The sequence below is a fragment of the Aspergillus wentii genome, assembly GCF_001890725.1.
Source record: "Aspergillus wentii DTO 134E9 unplaced genomic scaffold ASPWEscaffold_7, whole genome shotgun sequence".
In the NCBI taxonomy this organism is placed as follows: domain Eukaryota; kingdom Fungi; phylum Ascomycota; class Eurotiomycetes; order Eurotiales; family Aspergillaceae; genus Aspergillus; species Aspergillus wentii.
In genome coordinates, this window is record NW_024467838.1 from 2,006,786 (window position 1) to 2,031,817 (window position 25,032).

A 25,032-nucleotide genomic window follows, 5' to 3' on the forward strand; every position below is an offset into this window, starting at 1 on the left:
AAAAAGATGCAAACAGGTCAGAAGAGCCTTGTGGTCGGAGATTCGTGAGTCTTGTTCCCTGAGGCACTTAGATAGTGACAAGCATCTAGAGTCATTGTTTCGGGGTAATGATGTGGCATCTGGGAATCGATAGTGCCAGAAAGCGAATCAATCCATCGCTTGCAGAGCTAGTAAATGACAACAAATAAATTTGTGAAGGGGAAAATAGAAAGTAGGCCAGAGAAGGCTGAAGGAAGAGAGAAAGAAGCGAAGAGAACGCAACGGTCGGTTTTCTGTTTGGATTCCCGATGACGTTAACCGGGATTTATTCGTTTGACAGCGAGGTGGCGCATCCACAATAGCAAACGGTTTATACGATGGGCGTTTGAGATTTGGAGTCTCTTTGCCTTGCCCTGGTTTCTTAATTCCGATACAAACTGATTGAGTCGATGCAGAAGTGGCTCTGACGTGTATCTGCCTCGCCTCGGGACAAATCATCCACTTTAGCCTCAAGACTAAACTTTATTATTCTGCAGATTATCGACAACTATCAAAGGTGACATGGCTCATCAAAATAGTGACAGTGAGGGAATAAAAAACACGAGGCAGCAATAGCGTCGTTGGAAGGTATCATTCGACGGTAGTGAGGCGACTTTAGGCCATATGGATTAGACAAAGAGAACATGAAACGCCGTCAAATGCTGCCGACCAAATCGCAAGAAAATGAACCCAGAGAAATTATATATACAGCCCACGTCAAAGACTATCGGGAAAGGCGAAAGCCTCTATCGTCTCTTGGCTCCCTTGAAGACGATGCCTCCCACAACACCGGCGGCAAGAGCCAAACCACCCACAATCGCAATACCCAGCAGACCCTCCTTGGAGACCTTGTCATCAATCAGTGTTCCCAGGCTGGCTGCTTGCAAGTTGGCAGGCTCCTTTTCGAGGAGGAGGTCGTTGTATCGCCGGGCTTCGCCGTAGTTTCCTAGCTTATAGTTTCCAAGTGCCAGATAGTACAAGCATTCGCGTCGTCGTTCGGGAGAAGCACGGAAGATTTCTGAGAGAAGGCGGACACCTTCCTGCTGGTCTGAACGAGCGTTGGATTTAATGAGGCCCTGTCAGATGCGGAATCAACCAGTCAGCCAACGTTGACACTAGCCTCAAAAATACGGAGCTTTTAGATATCGAGCATACCCATGCGTAGTTGAATTTTGTCTGAATTCCAACATAGTCTCCCTCTTTTTCGTACTGTGACCGCAAGACCTGGAGCTCCGCGGGCTTCAACGGGCTAAACGATGGAATGTTAGCTCAAGCCGACCCAGATAAACAGGAGGCAAGTAAAATAGATTCATCGTCTGACTGACCTCTCTGCATCAGCAGCGTCTAGATAGCAGATCAAAGTCAGCAATCATCAATAACAGAATGAGATGGAGGCGGGCTCATACACGGCAAGTTAGATCCCATCGCTGCGAAAGTATTCTTTACTGATTATGGAGTATAAACAAAGATATGAGATTATCTCTGATATATGCGATATCGATGATAGCGAGTTTGAAAAGAAACAAACAGCCTGCAAGTTGACGACGATGAGGAGAATTACTCCAGATCTGCCTGTTTCGTCACTTTCCGGGACCAACATGTGGCGGTGCAGCTGATAGCGTGTGGCGCTGTGGCTGTTGCTCCCCCAACGGGAAATCATCAACATCCAGAATTATGACTTCGACGATGCTCCAACAACCACATTTCGACTGAACCCACCAAAGCATCGCTGTCTACCCAAGATGTTGCTCGACGAGGATCCCGCGACTGTATGTTGCACGTCACAACCTTGACTACTCAAAACTGACCATTCGATAGCTCATCCACCATACCGTCGGAAACTTCAACATCCAACCCGATAAACAAGCCATCACCCGCATCAACGACTCTCTTTCCACCTTACAGCAATCCCGTGAACTGCGCATTAGCGATGCTGAATCTGCCTTGCGCAAGCTGTCCCGGAATCTCCACTCGCAAAATTCACAGTATGAGGAGGCCGTAGCCGCGCATGACTCGGGTAAACACGCGGAGCAAATCGTCGAGTTGGACACCAGAAAGTTCCGGGTAGCAAAGGCGGCTTCCGACCTCGAGGTCGAAAGTGAACGCCTAGAGGGAGAGCTGGAGATGCTGAAAGAGCGACTGGCAGATCTAGAAGCTCAGGGGCTGGAGGGAGATGAACCCACCAGACGCGAAAGAGAGTTGGACGATGCGACGATGTGAGTATTGTGTTTTGGGATTATACAGTGCCTTTGCTAATTTCAATTTCAATAGTCTTCGTTTGAAGATATACCGATCACTGGGAGTCGATATCGAGGCCGATGATGCCGGAAATTTCAACAAAGCCGTGATTCGCAACAGTCGAAAGGGAGACGTGCATGTCGTCAATGTCGACTCCAAATTTTCGCGATTCTTCTATGCCAATTACTTCTGGTCAACGATGCAGGGTTAATAACCTTTGCAGAAACACCATGTAAATGGCCCAGGGCGTTTGATATTATTGGTGACCGTGGGGCGTTTGATGATGCTACGATTTGTTCTTGATTCTTTCGGTTTGGTGTTATATGTTCTGTTATACCCTTGATTTTTACGCATCGCAATGATTTTGCAACAACAACCAGATGGAGTCCATGTGACCTACTGTAGGAATGCCCGGAAATATCAAACTACGGCATTTATCATGTTTCATTTGATTCCGATCTCCCTTCAGGCTGACGTGCATGTAGTCTGTCGCGGAAGACTTGCAGCACCCTAGCCCTGTCCACGTCAGACAGAGTGCTGCATACTCCTGTCGGCCCCGTAGCTAGTAAAGGCTTTTCATCAGGGAACAGCGTCTCTACAATCTCTAGCAACTCAAGCTCGCCACTCTCGGAATTTGGTAATCCTTCATCCCACAAGGCCATCCACTTGGCCTCGGCCTGAGCCATCTGCTTCTCAACCTCATCCATATGAGGTATATCCTCACCGTCCCAGGTGAGAGCAATCCTCTTCCCTGCCGAAGCATCACCATCATCATCGACATGACCACCGTACCGTGTCTCCACCCCCAACGCCCCTAATCCCAACTCCTCAACTCTCGCATTCCAAAGCGCTTGCTGAACAGTCCCATCCCGCTCAACCATCATCCAAACAAGCGGGTACGTACTCCTAGCCATCGCATCGCGCACACCCTTGGTCGCCTCGCGCGTGCTAACCAATACACCCGCCTTCTCACCCGTGCGCCACCCAACCGGGGACTGCCGAAATGTACCCTCCAACTCGCGGACGAGATTCGGACCCAGTTTTGTCTTGAGGGATTTGCATTGTACGAAGACGCGGAGGGGATGTTCGCGCTGCGGTAGGTGCCAGGTGCCCACGAGGTCGATGCCGGCGTCGTCGCGGCCCCCGATGCGGTCGAGGGTGAAGGCAAATTGGCGTAGGGTTTGTTGGACGGTGTACTCGTAGTGTGTGCCTACGTAGGTCGTGCTTGTTTGAGGCAGGGCGATTCGCTCCGAGTAGGAAAGGAAAGAGGGGAGGTCATTGTGGTTGGTAGATGGTGGTGAGGGCGGAGATGGGAGCTTGAAGAGTCGTCGAGTGAAGGGGTTTAGACTGAGGTGGATGGGACATTGGGAAAAGTAGCGGTAGAAAACTTTTGGGGGGGAATATTTGCAAATTAATCGATGCGCTTTCATGACTTTTGTTATTATGTACCATCCATGGCGTGGTGAATTGGAGATGGAGGAAATGCTGGAAAACTGAAGGCGGTAGAAAGCTTCAAGATAGGCTCATCGTCCAGTTCTCCGCATTTCATCTGCCCTCACTCCAACGACATCATAATTAACAAATTAGAAACAACTCGCAAATTCCCTACTCTATCTTCAAATCAAACTATCGCATCTCTAAAATATCTACCCAAGCGCCATCATGGCCGACATCCTCACCCAACTCCAAACATGCCTCGACCAGGTACCTACCTCTTCTTCCATCTCCAACAAAGCCAACAACCAAATTAACCCACATCACAGCTCGCAACCCAATTCTACGCCACCCTAGGCTACCTCAGCACATATCACGATAACTCGCCCACCATTCCACCCCCCCAAGTCCCCGACGCCGCCCCAGCTCTCGCCAAAATCCCCAAGAACTCGTCCGCGCCGCCAGCACCGGCCGGTGTCCCCGCCGCAGCCCAAGCCTCACCACCACCGCCGCAATCTGCGCAACTTGCCCGTGGTGCGTCAGAGACCGGCCAGGGAGGAGAAGTCGTTGATCCGAATCTACCGCCTGCGCCGGACTCGCCGCGCACGTTCGCTAGTCGACAGAGGGAGTTGGCGCGGGATTTGATCATCAAGGAACAGCAGATTGAGTACTTGATCTCGGTTCTGCCTGGGATTGGGTCGTCTGAGGCGGAGCAAGAAAGTAAGATACGGGAGTTAGAGAAGGAGTTGAGAGGTGTCGAAGAGGAGAGGGAGCAGAAGGCTAAAGAGTTGAAGAAGCTGAGACGGAGATTGGAGACGGCGTTGGGGGCAGTTGAGACTGGGATCTATGGGAATCGAGGACACTTGATGGGTTGATTTTTATGTCTTTCTTGAATTTGAATCTTAATGATAACTTATATTAGCCTATGACGTGTTGACTGCATTACAATACGGACAAGATATCAATAGAAAAACTTGGATGCTCTATTTCCCAATCGCTGTTTTGAGTCTGGATCTCATCCTGAACCTTTTATCTAAAAACAAATAAATATAAAAGTCTCAAAACCGAAACCACTGGACCTGAGTCCCAGAATTCTTGTGTATGTCGTATATCATCCTGCTTTACGCAAGCTTGCAATGCAGACCTTTTGTCAAGAAGTGAAGCGCCTGAAATGAAACGAAACCAAACGAAGGGAATAGAAAAAACATGGAAATGTCAAGCGACAAAGACAGAAAGTCTTGCAAGAGAATGCCCAGAAAAAAGAATAACAAAAAAGCAGAACCAAATCGCCGTGGGTATCAATTATTGCCATCCCAGATTGCCTATGATCATGAAAATGAGAAAATAACTTCCCAAGCGCAAAAGAAAACAAAAATAACAGAACGCCCAAATCATTTAAACAAAGTTCTATATTCTTTCATCCGCTGCTCCTGAACTTCTTTCTTGTCGATCTTGCCGCGGTTCATACTCAAATCGGCCAACTGCTGCTTCTTCTTGGCCAATTCGAAGATCTTCTCCTCGATACTGCCCTTCATGATGAATTGCACGGTCGTAACCTCTCGCGTTTGCCCAAGTCGGTGCACACGATCCACTGCTTGTGCAACGGCCGCTGGATTGTACTGCGGTTCCATGATATATACATTCGAAGCGGAAGTGAGGTTCAGGCCGACACCACCGGCTCCAATGGTAGCCAACAGAACGGTGATTTTATTGTTGCTGTGGAACTCTTCGAGGGCTTTATTGCGAGCAGCCAATGTCATTGTTCCATCGAGACGGGTAAATCCTGTGATTCCATTGTCTCGGAAGGCGATCTCGATCAAGTCAAGGTGCGAAGTCCAGCCAGAAAACACCACGCTTTTAATTGGGGGCTCTTCCTTCAGCTCTTTGCTCTTCTTTTCGGACTCCATCAGCTGAGCCACCAGAGCCTTGGTTTTTGTGTGTGGTCCTTCATATTCTCCAAGCGTCTTAGCCTGCTTGCGAACCTGCTTTGCTTTCGCTTGGTCCACCACGTATTCTTGAAGCCCTGCTGGGGTGATTGACGAATACGAAGCAGGTATCCATCCCTCACAAACCTGACATTTGGTATCATGCGAGGATTTCCCGGCTTGCGAATCAAATGCCTGATTCCACCCAGAAAAGCACTCGGGGCAAATAACATCAAAGCAGGGAAGCACAATCGCTATAGCTGCTTTGCGGTCAACAGCCCCTGAGTCTGTGCTGGACTCCTCCAGTCGTTTCCCACACGTTGCGCATGAATCGGCCGAGGATTCTTGCATCAATGTAAACATCTCGAAAGCCTTCTTATCTGTGACCCCGGCAACTTCTCCTCCGCCCTCCTCGAGGTCAATGGCATCCTGCACGCTCATTCCTTTGATTCTCTCTCGATCCTCGCCATCGAGAAGCTCCTTTCCGTGGGCACTGACTTGTCGTAATATCATCATTGCTTTCAGAACATGGTGATACATCCGGCCCTTCATCTTTGCATTACTCTCTCCGGCAATGACATTCATCATTACATTGGATTCCTTCCTGAAGTATTCATGCAGCTGCCGTTCCTTTTCAGAGAAATTCAACGTAATTATCTTATCGTGACGAGAGGGAATATTAATCTTATCTTTGACTCGACGTAGGGTAAACGAGTCGACAAGCACACGCAAGCTCGCGAGAACCGTGGCATCACCGATCTTGAACCGGCTCAGAATATGTGTTGAAAACCTGCTTTTGTCGTCGTATGGGTGAAGTCCCAGGAACTTGGTGACCGAGAATAAGTCCTCCAAACGATTTTGGATAGGTGTTCCGGTCACCGACCAACGACGGTGCGAGTTGAGCTTGAATATAGATTGGGTTTGCGCCGCACTTTGTTCGCGGATTGTATGCGCCTCGTCTAGAACAATGCGGAACATGTTCATCTTGGTCAGAGGACTTACGCCTCGCTTCGAACCCCTTCCAGACAGCTCGCTGAGGATGATGCTGTACGTTGTGATGACCAGGTCATACTTTGACAGCTCGTCGACATTGGTCGTTCTCGACGAGCCATGGAAAACGTAGTAAGAAATAGCGTCCTCCTTGAGATGCTCCTTAATTTGTCCAACCCAGTTATTGATGGTACTGAGAGGAGCCACAAGTAACGTCGTTCTGGTATTGCGGATACCCGGGAAGCTACGAACAAGTTCTGGTGGTGGTATCACCTTTTCCCACTCGCGGGATTCTCCAAGAGAGGATGCGACGAGGGAAAGAATGCTCAAAGTTTTTCCTAGACCCATCATATCGGCCAAAAGACCCCCCAAACTCTGGGGTGGTTCATAATCAAGGACGGTGCCACTGATTATTTCACGAAACCGTTTGGCTCCATTGGGCTGGTAGTCCATTCGCCACAGGGAGTTGTTGTCTTCCTCCTTGACACCAAATTTGCGAGGCTTCTCTTTCTCAGTCATGAACCAGAGTGCTTGTTTTTGATGCCGAAGAAGCGGCGTTAACAAAAGAGATGGAGGTTCCATTTCGGGAATACTATCCGCACTTTGGAGTTGATCAAACATTTTCATGACTGCGTCGTTGACCTCCTCTGCCGTTCGAACTTCATAGTTACCCCCCGGTCGGCCACGAGCAGCTATTGCGGGCAACATTGATGCCTGAGCACGTCGCCTCTCGGCGTGGGGATTAAACACCGGCACTCCTTGTTCCACAGAGTTAGGGGTCCCAAGCCAGACATTATGCTGGCCAAGATGCTTCCCGACCAATTCAGCATCCTTTCTCAGGCCGTACAGATTGATAGATACGCGGTAGGCACTGGAACAGGGCATCCACGGCAATTCACCTGGCGACCGTCTTCTCACATCTAAACGAGCAGTGGTTTCTACTCTCAGCGCAGGCGAATCCAGCAGTGGGACTATGACTGAGGCCGTTCTCCCATCCACAGCTCCAAATTTCTTCCCATGGGGGTCTGAGATTTCGATTTTGGTATCTTGGCTTGGCTGACGGTGGACCCCTAACTTCATGGAGGGCCAGTCGAGAGAATCCCCGAATATATTTTGTGAGGCGGGTTTGGGCACCAAAAAAGCCTGGACCATCGCATTTTCTAGCTTCCCATAACAGACTCTCTGGATGCTGAGGTTGACAGACCCTGTGACTTGGAGATCGTCATCGTCATTATTAGAACGGCTCGGGGCATCTAAAGATAAAACCTCAATTTAGCACATGAATGATGAAGAGAAGGTGATATTCACGTACCTGAGGTCAAGTCAACAACATTAGATGTAGCAGGCGACGAGTATCCCGATGTCCCTCGGTCCTCCTTCATATACCCACCCAACTCGGTATTCCCATTCACTGAAAAAGATCCCCTTTTGACGGGAATGGGCTTCTCATCAGGGCCCTTGGCTTTTTTGTATACCGGAACCGTGCGCCTCTCCACTCCATACATATCTTCGATCAGGCTGCCATGACCGAGGTCAGCACCGAGCTGCTCAAAGCTTCGTTTTCCATCGCTACCATCATCTGACAGCGTGCTGCTAAACTGCACATCCACCGCGGGTTCCAGCGGGACTAAGTGCTGCGATGAGGAGCTAGCCCCGCTGCTGGGGGTTCTTGGCCCGCGCGACTCAAGGTTCCATATTGCCGTTGGACTCGGGTTCGAGGAAGGCTGATGATGTTGCGGGCTGATATAGTGATGCGCTACGGGAGTAGTGGGCGCTGAGGCGACAGTCGCTGAGGGGGCGGTTCGCGGCGATTTTCCGGGATCCTGCTGGCCTGTGCCATGGACGAGTGAGTAAAGAGAACCAGCTGTATCCGAGTCGATGGGGTCATCAGGAGGAGAGGGGGAACGAGCAGATGGGAAAAAAGTGTAGGGATTATCTAGACATCCAGGACTAGTCGTGTCGCTGCATGATTCCTCCGAGGGGGCAGAGGGGGGTTCTGGGTCGTTACCATTGGCCTGAAGGCGTTTCCTGTATGCCCGCGGGTCCAAGAGCATCGCGGCGTGGGACGCCATCACTTATGCACGTAACCGAGACACGCCAGGAAGAATGTGGTGTAGTTGCACGATGTTGGTCAAGTCGGAGTCGGATGTGAGAATAAATAATAAATCGTTCGAGGGGTATCCAGAGGTGTTGAAGGGGAAAAACAGGGATTGTTCATGTGACGCTATCGAGGATCGGTGATACCATATACTAGGCCGCAGGAAGAGGAGGCGGCGATCGGAAGGCGAAAGGGGTGTGTGGGGGGAGAGATGGGTGAGATGAGGAATCGTAGTTCAATGAGAGGCTCTACGATCCACTCATTATCGCTGTATCCCGGAAAAGACCGTCAGGGATGTCAAGCTTCCATGAGGTAAGGGAGATCAATCATGATCTCAGCGTCTGGTGTTGAACTCGATAATTAGCCGCCAAGAAGGCCGATAAGAAGACGCTTATCAAAGCATGGGCTCACGGCCGCCTCACTCTACCCTCACTTGGCGATTATAGATAAAAGCAATTACGAAGTAGAACAGATAAATAAATGATAATAAAATAAGAGGTATCGTTGAATTAGTTCTCGTCATATGCTACATGGTCTGCTCGCTCTATGCGCGCCTTCCTTGACCCAAGAAATTAGAAAAAGAAGTCGGCACGGAATGTCTATATACAACACAGAGGTAAAATTTTCCCCATTCAATGCCGCACCCTGCGGCAAAAGGACTCCTCATGCCAGATCTGCCGTAACAAGCGCTAAAAAAAAGTAAATGGAAAAAGAAATAAGAGTGAAATAAAACCAAGTCGAGACCGGAGGGGGTGGCTGAACCAGTCTAACACCATGTGAAGACTGGGTTTTTACTCTTGACGGCCTCGAGTCGCTCGACGATGACTTTGCGTTGGTTGCCTTCCATGCCCTCTGCAGCGGCGTATCCCAGATCACCCTCCAGGTCGTCGCCGCCAAAAACGAAGTTTGGTCCAAGCACACTGGATATAGAGCTTTGCTTGCGACGGTGACCAGTGTGCTTACCGGTTGGCCGGGGAGGGAGTGTAGCCCAGCTCCTGTCTAAATCTCTCCCATAGCCTATATCATCCTCCCGGCCGAACTCATGATTTCCCAAAGTCGCGGGACTGCCGTTCTGCGTCCTTGCTTGTCCTTGTTCACGTGAGTTGCGGCCCCGTGAAAGCTCGAACCGGTTGGGATTAGGAAGCTCACCCGAGGGAGAACCAAGACCCAAGAGATCGTGATCGGATTCGGTTTGTAAAGACGCAGAAGCGCCAATGTCCATCTCTTCGTCATCCAAGTCGTAATTCCGAGCTCTGCGTTTTTGCATGTCTGTAGATGGCGCGCGAAGAGGAATGGCGACCGGGACATCTACCAAGTCATCCCAGACACATACTCTGGTCCTGCGGGTCAGCTCCAGAGGACCGTGGTCTGCATGCTTCAAAGTCTCGACAACATTCCATGCTTGACCCTTCATGACCGCAATCTGTCTCGCAAACATACTCTCCTTGAAATCATCGTCCTGCGAGAATATCCGTCGGAGAGCCATTTGCGTGCCACTCCACCATGCCGTTGAAGTGAGAAGCGGTAAGAAATGCTCTCTTGTTCGCTGAGAAAATGGCTGCCCAATGAGAGACACCGGGAGGAACAACCAACCAAAGGGGAAGCTTCGCCACTGGATCGAGTTAGTTAGTGCGATGTAAATATGTCCTTTGCTAGGCATATGAACTTACAGCGTCAGGGTGCTTCCACGGCCATGACAAACTGTTGTCGATGGCGCCAAGTTGGACAGTGGCTTGTGGCTCTTGTGCATTCAACGGAGTTCCAGTGCGACTGATAGCAACCATTGTTTCGTGTCGTCTGTAGGGGCCTGATCCAGAGGCGGCCTGGTCAGGCGTTAATGAGACAGGTTGAGGCGGGGGCATGTGCTCGTCGTCATCCTGCTGGAAACCATCTTGTTTGGGAGGGTCCGCAACAATGGCCACTTCTTCTGTTTGCCAGTCGATCTTGATCATCCAGTTGTCCAGACCTCGATCGGTATTCCGCATGATGTAGTCCAAAATCACCAATTTCTCCAGCTCTTCTCTGAACGCCTGCTTGAGACCTTCGGTCCAGTAGAATCGGCGTTCATTACTCTCCTCCCGTGGAGATGGAGTACGAGCTTGGCCATTATCGTATTCTTCCTCGTCATCCTCATCATCCGAATGAACTCCCGAAGGGCGACAGGCCTCATTCCATGGCCGCTTCTTACGTTTCGGGGCGTCCTCAGCTCGGAATCCAGTGTTGGTCTGATCGGGCCATGGGTGGTCACGCAGGAATAGATTTGCATCCTTGAATCCTTTCAGGAAAACCTGAAAACTACCGGCCTTGTGAGGAAACGGTTTCTTGCCCATCCATGCCTTCCTTCGATCCCAGAAATCGTAAAAGAAAGACTTGGAGGACAGCCAGACGATATCCGTGTAGGGGACGAGGTTTGTGCGTAGTCGCGAGTCGAGAACATATGCCGCCGCTTCGGAAACGTAGGAAAGGTTGGGAATCAGACAGGCGCGGCCGAAGAAGCATGGGAATAGATTTCTGTGAATCCACTTGGTCCATTTGGGATTGCGGGATGCATAGGGTTCCTCATCCTTGGGCTTGAAGACACCCACAACTTTACCTTCACTGTTGCGCGCAAAGTAACTTCCCGAGCTTCCCTGGGAAATCATTCGGGGATGCACTCCCAGCTCGATTGCGAGGCGGACGCTCTCCACGACTTCCTCGAATTCAGCCCGAGCCCTCCGCTGAGCACCTTCAATCTCATCCGACTCAAGCATCTCCGCTGTGATCGGTCTAATGCCTTCAGGAGCCTGAAAGACGGAGTGGTAGATCTCGAGCTTCTCCTCTTCATAGGTCTTGCCCTTGACTCGGTGGATCTTGAACTTGGAGGCGATCTCCTCTGCCCATTTTTCCAATCGCGCATTGATGGCCTTGATATCCACGCCCGAATTTCTGCGCCCTCGTCGATAGTAGTGACCGCTGTGTCTCCGTCGATGTTCGGGAGGAGAGGAGGCCTGCATGTGGCCGGCGCGGTGGGAGATAGGAGCATACCGAGGGGCGGATTGAGAAACGGTGCCCTGAAGGTCATCCTCATCGGCGTCATCCGAGAAATCCTCCTCCTGGGCGAGACGGGCATACCCAGAGGTAGCAGGGCGGTGTTTAGGCATGATGAATTGTTCCAAGGGTCGGAGGCAAATACGGGATCATCTAAAGCAGAAAAAGAAGAAAAAGGGCAGTCGAAACAACCGCAGATGATAATAAGTCAATGTAAACGAAGGACGAAGAAAGGAAAACCTCAAGACATTACGCGGACAAGAAGGTAAAAACAAGTGACCAGCATGTAAGAGAGAACGGGGTGGTGCGAATGGCGAAGAAGTTGTTCAGTGTTAACTCGCCGTCATCCAGAAGGGGATGCCGTGGACCCTTACGGTACGGTACGGCCAACGGGCCAGACCAGCGCAGAAGCAGCCACAGACAAGCGAAATTACGATACGGCACCGCCACAAGGTAAGCCGTGTGGCTCCACTGGGAATCCACCAGGCGAAGAGCTTAAAATACGCCCCTGAATATGAAGATGGAGGATAAAAGGGATGATATTCATGTCTGGTGGAAGAAAAGATGGAGATGAGGATATTTGACAGCTGTTCAATTCAATTCTGATGACAATGACGCAGTTTGTCTGGTTATTCCGATGATTCTGGCTCTATCTGGGTCAAGTGCCATGTGTTGATCCAGACTGTTTCTACTAATAGAAACAATTGCAACCAACTCAATTGAATCTATTTGCTTAAATGCTTAATCCACCAGAGATTCAGAGTCAAATAAACAATTACTGTTAATATCAAATCGAGAGTCTGGGGTTGATTATCGAGTCGACCAGTGCGATCTGTATAGCGGCATTCGCAGGCATTCCTCGATAACCACATGTCAATTGAATATGCCTTTCCCCATTTATATGAATGCTGAGAAACGACAGAAATATTCTTTATAATATTCCTAACTCATCTTTACTCCTGTATATTGACTATTTGTGCATGAAGCATCAACGATAAGAGCCCAGGAACAAATACCACATCCCCACGAGCAATCCCTGCCCTATCCAAACTCACTGCAAAGAATGAACAACATGATAGCCACCCACAGTATCCAGAAAGCCATCCCACCCGAAACATGTCAAATAAAGGGGCAAAGACGCAGGGGTATGAAATAACCGTCGTGGGAGCCATTCCCTGCGTGTTGCATAGTTGACTGCAGAGGACATACATGCATAGAACGGAGAGGCAGGGGATCCTCCAAAGAGACCCCAAATTCCAGCCCGCCAAATAAAACAATAAAACTACATAATGGCAATAGCTAATAATCGATATCAAAATACCAGTAATTAGTCGCCAAATCATTTGTCCAACAATCAAAACGCCGAGACATTATTGTTACTCCGTCCGTTCGATCAATCGATAGTCTCCGACGCGATAGCGATAATAATTTACTATCAGCCACAGACTCTCAGTCTCCTCTCTCTCTCCTCTCCGTCTCCCCGTTCTCGTGTACGACGATTTTCGCAAGAAACTTGATTTTCTCAACCTCATCTTCCGAATCCGTTCTTACTTTTCAATTTATTCTTTAATGATTCTCGTGGTCGCTCCTGTTGACTGTCGTTCTTTAACCAGTGGTTTGATCTCTTCTCGTCTCACTCTTTGACAGCCTCGTGGAGATCATTTGCTCCTTATCCCCTTTCCTGCAATCAACATAATATTGATCTGGGGGGCCCAAAAAAAAAAAAAAAAAAATCTGATTCAAGGACTACGCTTTCTTCCACCTGACGATAGCTGAGGGTTTCTTAATACCTTGTTTTGTTATCCTTCGTGGTTGCCAATTGGCCTCCGTGACGGATCTTTATCAATCGGATCACGCCGTTCACACGACCGTTTACCTTGCTTCATTTCAGCCTCCAATTCGGTCGATACCCGGCCGGATTTCTAGACGTTGCTCACCACGACTTCCACAGTGGCTTCTTCCCTTCTATACCGGGCGTCGCCCATCGACCCAGCCCTCCGTCCCCCATCGCCGTCCGCTTCTCAATCACACGACCTCTCGAGCTATAACCGTAACTCTTCGATTGATAACCAATCTGCGTCCCGTCAGTCAGTGACGGGTGCAAATACAGGTGCCCTATCGTCATCTCAGTATTCGAATTCTCTTCCTGAACTGGGCGGTATCGAGAAATCTAATCACCGGTCGAGCGACAACAGCAGCGGTTTCCCTGGGGCTAGCTCTCTTGGACCATCGCTGCCCGGACTGTCTGCTCTGGCGTCAGTCGCATCTGCTCCAACTTCAAATCTGCGGTATGTGCCATCAAAAATACTTTTACAAGATTGGGTATCGTGGAACCATGGAGGAACAGTATTAGGGGTAGTGGTTACAGTCATTCTTTGTCCGATTGTCGTTCAGTAGATAAAATCGCACCCATATTGCCTATTTCTGGAAACCCCAGCGACCAGATCTACGAGGAAATTTGGGCTGACCGAGTCTTACGTGTTCAGAAACTCGAGCAGCAATGCGAATCTGAGCATGGGCAGCATGACCTACGCGACATCATCACCAGCAGCCACCACCGGTGGGCAAGGAAACAATCCGGTAAGTTCATTGTCTTCTCTCACACTTCATGGTCTCTTATCGCTTTCTGGACGGTCTTATCTCTCTCGCGGTGTCGTGCTGTCCGGGCCTTCTCCATGCTTTTTTCTGTTATCAGCGCCGTCGGCGGGTCTTGGCGCCGCTCTACCCGCGCACCACCAACGGGTGCAGGTCCTTATCGCGCCAGCCCATCAAATCTCTCCCGATCTTATCAACCATCGCACATCCACCCTCTCATCCACTATCAGCACCTTTCTCATCCTCCTCTCTCTCCCTCATCTTCTTCCTTCTGCCCTTACATTCTTAAACAATATGGCGACGACTTTGACTGACCAGAAACGACCTCAATTACAGCCCGTGTGTCAGAATTGTGGCACTTCTACCACTCCCCTATGGCGCAGGGACGAACTCGGCTCTGTGCTCTGCAACGCCTGTGGTCTATTCCTGAAACTGCACGGCCGACCTCGTCCGATCAGCTTGAAAACGGATGTTATCAAGAGCCGTAATAGGGTTAAGACCGCCGGTCAGGGCCCTAAGCGTAAAGTCAGTGCTCAACCAAAAACTTTTTCTTCGACCCTTATCAGTACTAACTCCTATCGCATTATAGTCCGGTAGTGGCCTCGATGCCAACGGCCTCTCTGGCTCGAGATCAGAAGCAGGCACTCCTCCTCTCGGCACCCATGGATATCGTCGCGCGTCGCGGAAGGGCTCTCCGGGCCATTCGGATAGATCCAACTCTCCTGTATCTCGGACGGAAACCCCTGGCATTCCTCCCATGCAGCAACACAACTCCAACATTGCACCACAGCACATGTTTGACAGCGTTACTTTAGCGGACCACAGTTTTAACCCTCCCAATGGCCTTCCATCTCGCCAGTTGCGTCAACCTTCTCCTACCTCGACATCATCTGCTATGGACCGTCACATCGAGGCACCACAGACATTCGAGGCACTCCTCGCAGCCAACACTTCGCTGAAGACTCGTGTCAGTGAGCTTGACTTGATCAACGAGCTCTTCAGGGGTCGTGTGGCAGAACTTGAGCAAAGCGATGCGACCGCGCGTCGGTCAGAGATGATTGCCCGAGACTCGGAGGTGCGCCTTCGACGGTCTTTAGAAGAATCTCAACGGCGTGAAGAAGATCTCAAGCGGCGTTTAAGTGAACTTGAGCAGCATCTTTCTGAGCGTAACAGCACTGGCAACCTGACGAACAACGACAGTCCTGGCGAACCTCTGGCAAAAAAGATAAGACTATCCGACGTGGTAGAACAACCTTCGGGTTCTCCTACCAAATCACCCAAGAGCGTCTAATCATGGCGCTCCGAACTTAAACGACTGTCTTGGAATCATGTAGCCACTCGTGGCCATGTTTAAAAAACCCCTTAAAAAAAGACCCTATACGCCCGCGTTGCTGGATTCTCTGATCTTCCCTGATCTTTTTGATACCCTTTACGACCCTTGTCATTGGCTGGATATAAATCGAATTATCTAATACCTCTCTTTGATTTCACCATACATTCTTCCTTTTTTGCTTCTCGACTTGTTTGTGCACGGGCTATCGAGCTATGCTTATAATTCCGACATGGGGATGACAGAGGATATCATCTTTTATGAGACAGCAAATTGCGGAGCGAAATCAAAAATTCTAAAAAACCGGTGTGAAAGTGATTATACTTTGTGCTTATTACTACCATTGAAATGGATTCTGCTTCTTCTACTTCTTCATTGCCTACAAAACAAAACAAAAACCCCAAGCATGGGGGATCGGGGGGGGGGGATTCTTCTTTATTCCACTTTTTTTTTTCCTAACAAATTTACGACTATAGAGTTTGGTGGTTATACATACTAGGCCAGGGACACGACGAGAAAGGGGGAACGCAATGCAATGCAGATGGGACGACATGCACGGTAATTCTTCTATCTACTTTATTTAATCAATCTTCCTTTTGGGTGTTTCTCACTTTCTTCTCTTTGAACCCTCCATATGCCCATCTCGGGTTTTGGGGGGTATTATGATATGGGAATTTTCTTTTCTTTCGAAACAAAAAAGCAGCCCTACTCTTTCTTATAATCTTGTTTCTCATCTTGAATTTTCTATCCTCTCTCCTCTTACTTTCTTCCGTGTCATTTCTAGGTAGATGATCTACCGGATTTTAATTCATTTCTTGTTATAACACTATCAATATACGCTTATTCTCGAGCCATTTGGTCTTACAATCATCAATGAAGACACTTCTATGTGATTGTGAATTGGGAACACCCGGTTAATGTAGTAGATTTGATTATATTAAGTGTGCTACATTGCTACCTGGGAGTTTCAATACGAAAACTCAATTACTTTTCTTCTATAGTTAACCAAAAATTATCCCAAAAACTCAACCAGGAGACGAGAAAGGTCAAAACAAAATAAAAGGTTGATCGACAACCGGGCCGAAAAGTAAGATTCAAATAAAAGGAGATAAATGCCAAAGATTGGGGGAATGGCACGTAAAAGAGAGACAGGAACACACCCTTCTAGGGGTTGTGTTCTACTCGTAGGTTTCAGTCCTGTAGTCCTTCTATAACTTCCAAAAAGAAAAGGAAATACAACAGATGTCATCATTGACTTTGAATAAGGCAAGTCAGATGAAAGCAAATAGTTGTATACATTTTTCGCTAGATAGCGATGGCCTTAAGCAAGACGGTCATGTTCGACCTTCTGGTGCAAGATAGGGTTGCGCTTCTCGCGCACAATACTCCACAAGCATACCGACACACCGAGAAGACCCGATAAAAATGTGGTGTAGTATGCGGCTTGATAACAGCCCAGTCCATCTGGACAATCCCGGTCACCATTGGGACCGACCACGGAGTGCCCGTCAAAGATATGGCCGTAGATGAGGTTAAAGACATTACCGCTCAGAACAGGAGCAAGCGTCATAACACCCCAGTTTTGAGAAAGACCGCCGATACCGAATGTATGGGCGACCAATGACGGGAACACGCCAAAGAGGAAGCCATAGGCCACTCCGGTGAATCCAGATACAATGACCAGCTGGTTGGGGTTTGAGATCGCAGCTCCTGCGATTTGAGTCACTGTGAATACAGCCGCGGAAACGAAGAGGCACCAGAAGCGCGACATGTTTAGCTTCTTTACCAACAAGTCGGACCCAATACCTATGGTGAGGGAAATCGTTAGTATGTTGCAAGCCTTCAACACCCTGAAAAATGACATACCACTAGAGAGACGGCCAATGAAGTTACCGCATGACAGGATGGATACATGCATAACCTGTCGTTGCTGGATGAACTTGGCGGTAGCGCTATCGTCGTAGTGTCTCCAAAGCGCTTCGGCCTACTAATGATTAGATTTTGAAAACTCCAGAGTGCAGGAGGATGCTTACGCTGTTTCCAATGTTGCTACAGACCAGGTTAGCACAGATACAAGCAAGAGTTTGGAGGGAAAGACAAACTTGATTGTCATCAGTCCAATTCCAGAAAGAAGCGCCATTGTCAAGAAAAGCTGCCAGAATTCTACGCGAGGCAGCATCGCGAGGCCTCTAACGTCTGGTTGAGGTGAGTCGAAGTCAAGGTCAGATAGAGGATCCTCCTCTTCTCCATCGAAAGATTCCTGGGAAGCTCTTGAGGTGGCTTTGGATACCAAAGATGAGTTTTCATCGAGATCGGGGTTGTGAGTAGGTGAATGGGGATTCGACAAGGGTGAATGTGACCTGACATGTGCCGAGGGTTGTGATTCAAAAGAACTTTGCGTACCTGCTTCACCAGAATCGCCTGGATGCAATCGGGACTCGTTGGATCTGGTTTTGTATAGTCGCCTGGACTCGACAGCTGTTGGGCGGGGGTGTGATAGTGGGATGTAAGAGTCATTGGGAGGCAGGATCCGAAGGAACGGAATCGAAACGATATTTAAGACGAACGTGCCAACTGCCAGCAGCAACAAGAATCGGCCAGTATCATCCTTGAAAATTGCGGTAGATACTGAGGACCAGAAAAAGGCGCTCAATCCAAAGGCAGCCAGGGGAAACGCAGTTGCCGTTCCACGGTGTTCAGGAAAGTTTGAAGCCGCTGAATTCCGAGTTGTTTAGTTCATTGAGCTTTTTGCGTATGATGAATCAATTGAGGACGCACCTGTCTTGATAGACCCTCCAAAAGCAGAGCAACTTCCAAAGCCAGTAAGAAAAGTAAAAAAGCAAAGAAAGATCACTGCCATCGACCCTTGTCCATTCTCATAGGCTATTCGCAAGGCATATTAGCCCCGTTTTTTTTTTTTTTTAAATGTCATAGTATGGTGGGAACAAACCCCGATAGATTGGATAATATCCTGTCCCAAGGGTGATGGCACCCAGCAGGGTTGCAATGCGTGGACCTCGAGTATCGGTCAATAATCCCAGAGGAATACCAGAGGCGTACATCCCCAGATTTCCAGCAGCACCCTAGAAGTGGTGAATATTGAATTCCTATCCCTATTGAAGAACAACAGAGTGGCTCACTATGAGATTGGTTTCGGTGGACGATAGCTTCATCCGTTGCCCGAATTGGGGCGCCCATGCTGAGTATGCATACTGCTCAGATATTAGCAATTCGTTCCGCTATTTCCAATCAACCCCTTATCCACGAAGAGAGCGTACGTTGGTTCCGCAGGCGAGAGCCACGAGAGTTGCTGCGATAGCGGATACAACCCGTCTTGTTGTATGAGTCGACGACCCCGTCATTGCGACTAAGGCGCTGTTGCCCCGATTGCTTGCGATATTGGTTGTTTCAACATAAAAATGCGAGAAGAGTGGCGGAGAAGTAAGTCGCTGGGCGTTATCTTGCTCGCAATATCAATCAATCTTCCCCAGATAAGGACCGGCCAAGTGTCAAACTACCGAGATGGATGGAGATGCGGGTGGAGGAGCAGTGGGATGGAGGTATACAAATGCCATCCAGACCAACAATTCCAGATGAGAGACGATAAAACGAATGACAGAAAAATCCAATATCCTCCGTCAAAGAGATGAAACAAGCACAAACGAGCGAACGAAAGGAGACAGGGAAAAACACTCAGACGGGGAAAAGAGCCCGACTCGTCATCGGCCTCAGGAGTTTCCTATCGCTGATAAGCGCCGATTACATAAGGTGGCTCCGGTGACGAAGACGGCCTCCACTTGTTAGCGGTCGCTTTCATCTTCTTCGCCCCAGACTACTAAATAGTGCTTCTTTTATCGCGACATCCGGGGAAATCTATCAATTGGTTATTGTCACAGAACCTATCAGTCATGGGCGCTCTCCTGTCTCTGCCGCTTATGGCAGTCCCGAGTGTTGGTACAGTACGTTGCTCTCTAACTGAAGATCCCTCTGCCGTGGGTAGGCAGCGCTGATGTTGATCAGCTCATTACCATCGGGACCTCGTGCTGCGGTGCTGCAACTTGTTCGGCAGTGTGTAGTGCTTGTGGAAAGTTCCAAAACAGGTGAGTGAAGCCACTTTTTCTATCTCCTGACTATGGTCGAAGTCGCTGACTGGGTGGTTGGGAAACAGTATGGCTACGAGAATCGCCTACGCCTTTATTCTCTTGATCAACTCGATCGCTTCCTGGATCATGCTCACGCCATGGGCACTCAATAAGCTTCAACATCTGACTATGGACTATATGACGATCCGATGTGATGGGAAGGAATGCCATGGTTGGGTAGCTGTCAATCGTATCAACTTCGGGCTCGGTCTTTTCCATTTGATTCTTGCCCTCTTGCTTCTTGGCGTTAAGACATCCAAAGATAGCCGAGCAGCTCTCCAGAATGGTTTCTGGGGCCCGAAGGTTGTGCTATGGCTCGCTTTTGTGGTAATTTCGTTCTTGATTCCGGAGCCGTTCTTTTTCGTTTATGGCAACTACATTGCCTTCTTCTGTGCTATGCTCTTCCTGCTCTTGGGCCTTATCCTTCTGGTTGACCTTGCGCACACCTGGGCCGAAGTATGCCTTCAAAAGATTGAGGATAGTGATTCTCGATTGTGGCGTGGGTTGCTTATTGGCTCAACCCTTGGGATGTACATTGCATCCCTCGTTATGACCGTGTTGATGTACGTCTTCTTCGCAAAGAGCGGATGCGCCATGAACCAGGCAGCTATCACTGTGAGTTCTCTCGATCTGGTCAAATGATCCCTCGTGTCTAACTTGAGCAGATTAATCTCGTTGTGTTCTTGATTATTTCCATTATATCCGTTCAACCGGTCGTTCAAGAGTCCAACCCCAGAGCTGGCTTGGCGCAAGCAGCCATGGTCACAGTTTATTGCACGTACCTTACCATGTCGGCCGTCTCTATGGAGCCAGATGACCATCAGTGCAACCCTCTGCTTCGTGCTCGGGGTACCAGAACCGCCAGTATCGTTCTGGGTGCGATTGTCACGATGGCTACCATTGCATACACAACAACTCGTGCTGCCACTCAGGGCTTTGCTCTGGGATCCCAGGGTGGGCACAACTACTCGCAGTTGGGGATGGATGACAATGAACATGGTCTTGTGACCCAGCAGCCAACCAGCCGCCGGGAGATGCGTGCCGAGGCTCTTCGTTCCGCCGTTGCAAGCGGAAGCTTGCCCGCTAGTGCACTGGATGATGACAGCGACGATGAATCAGACGACTACGATACCAAGGACGATGAAAAGGGATCAACCCAGTACAACTACTCGCTTTTCCACATTATATTCTTCCTGGCTACGACCTGGGTTGCTACTTTGCTGACCGCCAACTTGGACCCTGAAGCTTCAAATGCAGATGACTTTGCTCCTGTGGGTAGGACTTACTGGGCCAGTTGGGTGAAGATCATCAGCGCCTGGGTCTGCTATGCCATTTACATGTGGACTTTGATTGCCCCCGTCATCATGCCCGGTCGGTTTGACAGCTATTAAGGAGATTGGGTTTCATTATATTTTATTCTATCATTTTTTTGACGTGGAGTTGGGCGTTGGTTAGTAGCGATGATGTACTCTATCTCATGGCCGTCATTCGTTTGTGCAGTACTATCGTACCATGCTGCAATTTGTGACAGATCCTGTACTGCTAAATATATATTCCCAACTGTTTTTATGCTATATTCTAAATATTGAAATTGCGCTATAGAACACCGTAAATCTGTAGAAAGCCCATGGTTGAACATCCGAGCGGCACGCGTAAAGTGGCCGACGAACGCGCCGCAATCCGCGTCACCACCCAAACTCTTCAACCATCATGGGATGAGTATGGCGACCATCAAGGCCATCGAGGCCCGTTCGGTACGGTTCGCATTCCCTTCATCGGCTGCGATAGAAAAACCCACAGTTTACTAATTACTGGTCGTCTTCCAGGTTCATCAAATCCAATCCGGTCAAGTTATTGTCGACCTTTGCTCGGTTGTGAAGGAACTGGTTGAGAACAGTCTCGATGCCGGAACTACGTCGGTTGGTAAGCTTATCTAGGACCATTTAGCTGCTATAACTGCTCGTGGGACAGAAATTCTGATGATTTTTGCTCTAGAGGTCCGATTTAAGAATAACGGGCTGGACCTGATCGAGGTGCAAGACAACGGTAGCGGAATCTCACCAGAAAATTATGAGAACATCGGTAGGAACCTCTGATTGTTTACATGCGTCCCTTTTACTGATTAAAGTAGCACTTAAGCACTACACATCCAAGCTCTCCTCCTACGATGACCTCTCCAGCCTACACACCTTCGGTTTTCGCGGCGAAGCGCTGTCGTCACTATGCGCTCTATCAGAGTTCCAAATCGTCACCGCTCAGGCCAATCAAGCTCCGAAAGCTAATCGACTCGAATTCGAAGTGTCAGGGAAGTTGAAAAAGACACAGATTGTCGCGGGCCAGAAAGGGACGACGGCTTCAGTCGGAGGATTGTTCAAACGACTTCCTGTCCGGCGTCGGGAGCTCGAGAAGAACATCAAGCGTGAATACGGAAAGGTGCTCAACCTGCTCCACGCGTATGCGTGCGTTAGTACCGGTGTGCGATTCAGCGTGAAGAACACAGTTGGAAAAACCCGGAACGTGGTGGTGTTTTCGACGAATGGCAACCAAACCACTAAGGAAAACATTGCGAATGTATACGGCGCAAAGACCCTACTTGCTCTCATACCGCTGGAGCTCACACTGGAGCTCGAGCCTTCAACGGCTGGGAGACGAGGAGTCCTGGGAGATACTGGAGGGGAGTCAAACAAACTCTTGGTTCATGGGCATATTTCTCGACCAGTTTTTGGGGAAGGACGTCAGACGCCTGATCGACAGATGTTCTTTGTGAATTCGCGACCCTGTGGGCTGCCACAGATTGCTAAGGCGTTTAATGAAGTGTACAAGTCATTCAATGTCTCCCAGTCGCCATTCGTCTTTGCAGATTTTCACATGGATACGAATGCATACGACGTCAACGTCTCCCCAGATAAGCGAACCATTCTGCTGCATGATGCTGGGACTATGATCGAGTCCCTTAAGACATCTCTTACGCAATTATTCGAGTCTTCTGATCAGACGGTTCCTCAGTCGCAGGTTCTTGGTTTTAAGCAATCTCCCGCCGTCACCAAACAGTCTGCCCCCCTAGGTGGGTTGCAGCGTACACCCAGTCGGCCTTCTAAGAGCGATGCGGATATGGCTGAAGATGAGAATCAGACCCCAACAAATGAGGCGGAATCAAGTCAAGTTAGTTCTCAGAGGATGAAGAGCTTTCTAGGCGGACTAGGTAGCCGTGGTAGCCAGGCAGAAGTACCATCTTCTCCCGCGCCTGCCAATGTATCAGATAAAGGAGCCTTAGATTCCTCGCCTATCAGGCAAAGTACCAGGACAGAATCAAGTTTGCCTAAACAGCCCGCCAGCATACAAAGCAGTTTCAACCGAGATACATCGCCCATCGACGAAGAAAGCCAGGCTCAAGATGCCGCAGAGGAAGAAGTTCCAGCAGATGTTGAAGATGAAACTCCACAAAGCACTGCACCTGCCCATGAACATGAACAACCGACGTCCTCACTTCCAACGGACTCCACAGAAGAAAAGCCAAATGCTATCCAAAATGCATTCGATCGAATGCGACCTAGGCGGATACCAGCTGAAGTTGCTACAATCACTATCGGTAACCGAACTGTTACATCTATGGTAGGAAGTGGTATACCTCGAAAGAGGGACGCGGGCTCTGTTAGCTCCGGAAGTGGCACTTCGACTCGAAAGAGGCGGATACACACCCCATCCCGCCCTAATATATTTGGCAATCATATGAAATCCTTTGCGGCCCCGGGGTCACAGGCTGAGGAGGTCGAGGGCAGCGAAGATGAAGACGAAGAGGAAGAAGAGGAGGGGTATGATGATGATGAGGATGAATATAAGGAAGGGGAAGTGGAAGGGGAAGGCGAAGAGGAAGACGAGGCTGATGAAATCGAGGATGAACATTCCGATGACGGCTCCGAATTGTTCGTTCCATTAGATGATAAAGGCAAAAGGTCGCATGCCATCTCTCGGAGCCCACCCAGGCGACGCTTGGAAGAAGATCCCGGGGAAAGTCAGGAAGAGAATGAAGGTCCACCATATAACAATCCTGTTGGTGAATTGGAAGTGAGCAATACACCATCTGCTGGCCCGGATCAAGCTCGTCTAGATGAAGAGGACAAGAAGGCCAAGGAAGAGGCCGAGGTTCAACGACTTATCCGAGAAGCAGAGGAAAAGGCTGTGCTGCCTCAGGAAAACAGCGTCAATCGAGCAAACAAGTTGAACAAGGGTGCTGGCCATCGCGATTCCACCGTTAACCTGGTGGGCACGATCAACGGATCACTTTCTCGCATACAAACCCAGATCGACAAACTACAAGATAGCCTCCGATCACACGTGATGGACGTTTCCAAACCTCAAGATGAAGACGGCCTGGCCATATCACAGGAGACCGCAGAAGAACGCCTGTCCCTGACAGTGACCAAGGACGACTTTGCCAAAATGCGCATCATCGGCCAGTTCAATCTCGGTTTCATCCTAGCCACTCGATCAACCGGTGCGGATAGATCAGGCAATTCCAGGGACGAGCTCTTCATCATCGACCAACATGCCTCAGACGAAAAGATCAACTTTGAGCGCCTTCAAGCCGAAACAGTCGTGCAAAACCAGCGTCTCGTGCAGCCCAAAACCCTCGACCTCACTGCCGTCGAAGAAGAGATAGTGATCGAGAACCAAGCCGCGTTAGAAAAGAACGGCTTTGTGGTGGAAATCGACGATAGCGGAAACGAGCCGATCGGTCGACGGTGCAAGCTAGTCTCGCTACCTTTGAGCAAAGAGGTCGTCTTCGGTGTTCGAGATCTAGAGGAGTTGATCGTCTTGTTATCCGAGATGCCGGCAACCGGGACTACAGGGTCTACTTCTTATATCCCTCGCCCGGGTAAAGTGCGGAAGATGTTCGCGATGCGGGCGTGTCGGTCGAGTATTATGATTGGGAAAAACCTGACGCAGAAACAGATGGTGAAGGTGGTGAGGAATATGGGGACGATTGACAAGCCGTGGAATTGTCCACATGGACGGCCGACGATGAGACATTTGATGAGTTTGGGTCAGTGGAATGAATGGGATGAGTGGAAAGAGGAGGATGAAGAGGGTGAACCTGAAGATAATCTGGACGTTTGGAGAGATTATATGAATGAGATGGCTAGTGATGGGGATACTGAAGATGGAGATGAAGATGACGAGGAAGAGGAGGAAGAGACGGAAGAATAGACCTGACATTTGGATATTCCTTGGATA

General features: G+C 49.4%; 9 protein-coding genes across 9 annotated transcripts; 5 read left to right on the plus strand and 4 right to left on the minus strand.

Moving 5' to 3' along the window:
• Nucleotides 1-764: 764 nt before the first annotated feature.
• Nucleotides 765-1,443, minus strand: ASPWEDRAFT_31352 (mitochondrial fission 1 protein; the record flags this gene model as incomplete). The annotated part of the gene is made up of 4 exons (XM_040833539.1): nt 765-1,094; nt 1,174-1,267; nt 1,344-1,362; nt 1,425-1,443. 4 exons carry the CDS (start codon nt 1,441-1,443, stop codon nt 765-767), a joined length of 462 nt encoding a protein of 153 aa, XP_040686130.1.
• Nucleotides 1,444-1,760: 317 nt separating this feature from the next.
• ASPWEDRAFT_54056 (kinetochore Spc24 family protein) lies at nt 1,761-2,467 on the plus strand (the record flags this gene model as incomplete). Its single annotated transcript, XM_040838003.1, has 3 exons — nt 1,761-1,787; nt 1,837-2,234; nt 2,290-2,467. The coding sequence occupies 3 exons, from the start codon at nt 1,761-1,763 to the stop codon at nt 2,465-2,467; spliced, it is 603 nt and encodes a 200-aa protein (XP_040686131.1).
• Nucleotides 2,468-2,693: 226 nt separating this feature from the next.
• Nucleotides 2,694-3,686, minus strand: ASPWEDRAFT_175731 (uncharacterized protein; the record flags this gene model as incomplete). The annotated part of the gene is made up of 1 exon (XM_040831405.1): nt 2,694-3,686. One exon carries the CDS (start codon nt 3,684-3,686, stop codon nt 2,694-2,696), a length of 993 nt encoding a protein of 330 aa, XP_040686132.1.
• Nucleotides 3,687-3,918: 232 nt separating this feature from the next.
• Nucleotides 3,919-4,565, plus strand: ASPWEDRAFT_54057 (med21 domain-containing protein; the record flags this gene model as incomplete). Its single annotated transcript, XM_040838004.1, has 2 exons — nt 3,919-3,960; nt 4,020-4,565. 2 exons carry the CDS (start codon nt 3,919-3,921, stop codon nt 4,563-4,565), a joined length of 588 nt encoding a protein of 195 aa, XP_040686133.1.
• Nucleotides 4,566-5,081: 516 nt separating this feature from the next.
• On the minus strand, nt 5,082-11,843 carry ASPWEDRAFT_54058 (uncharacterized protein; the record flags this gene model as incomplete). The annotated part of the gene is made up of 4 exons (XM_040838005.1): nt 5,082-7,858; nt 7,918-8,633; nt 9,477-10,315; nt 10,374-11,843. The coding sequence occupies 4 exons, from the start codon at nt 11,841-11,843 to the stop codon at nt 5,082-5,084; spliced, it is 5,802 nt and encodes a 1,933-aa protein (XP_040686134.1).
• A 2,776-nt stretch (nt 11,844-14,619) lies between these two features.
• Nucleotides 14,620-15,616, plus strand: ASPWEDRAFT_116673 (putative GATA transcription factor (AreB); the record flags this gene model as incomplete). Its single annotated transcript, XM_040828673.1, has 2 exons — nt 14,620-14,850; nt 14,915-15,616. The coding sequence occupies 2 exons, from the start codon at nt 14,620-14,622 to the stop codon at nt 15,614-15,616; spliced, it is 933 nt and encodes a 310-aa protein (XP_040686135.1).
• A 1,360-nt stretch (nt 15,617-16,976) lies between these two features.
• On the minus strand, nt 16,977-19,017 carry ASPWEDRAFT_118199 (putative MFS transporter; the record flags this gene model as incomplete). The annotated part of the gene is made up of 8 exons (XM_040828801.1): nt 16,977-17,461; nt 17,522-17,639; nt 17,689-17,704; nt 17,758-18,370; nt 18,434-18,538; nt 18,606-18,738; nt 18,796-18,867; nt 18,934-19,017. 8 exons carry the CDS (start codon nt 19,015-19,017, stop codon nt 16,977-16,979), a joined length of 1,626 nt encoding a protein of 541 aa, XP_040686136.1.
• A 662-nt stretch (nt 19,018-19,679) lies between these two features.
• Nucleotides 19,680-21,296, plus strand: ASPWEDRAFT_44592 (serine incorporator domain-containing protein). Its single transcript, XM_040836301.1, has 3 exons — nt 19,680-19,755; nt 19,824-20,412; nt 20,463-21,296. The coding sequence occupies exons 2-3, from the start codon at nt 19,825-19,827 to the stop codon at nt 21,186-21,188; spliced, it is 1,314 nt and encodes a 437-aa protein (XP_040686137.1). The 5' UTR covers nt 19,680-19,755; nt 19,824; the 3' UTR covers nt 21,189-21,296.
• A 222-nt stretch (nt 21,297-21,518) lies between these two features.
• Nucleotides 21,519-25,005, plus strand: ASPWEDRAFT_116503 (ATP-binding mismatch repair protein PMS1; the record flags this gene model as incomplete). Its single annotated transcript, XM_040828660.1, has 5 exons — nt 21,519-21,551; nt 21,624-21,720; nt 21,793-21,879; nt 21,929-23,565; nt 23,608-25,005. 5 exons carry the CDS (start codon nt 21,519-21,521, stop codon nt 25,003-25,005), a joined length of 3,252 nt encoding a protein of 1,083 aa, XP_040686138.1.
• Nucleotides 25,006-25,032: the final 27 nt, after the last annotated feature.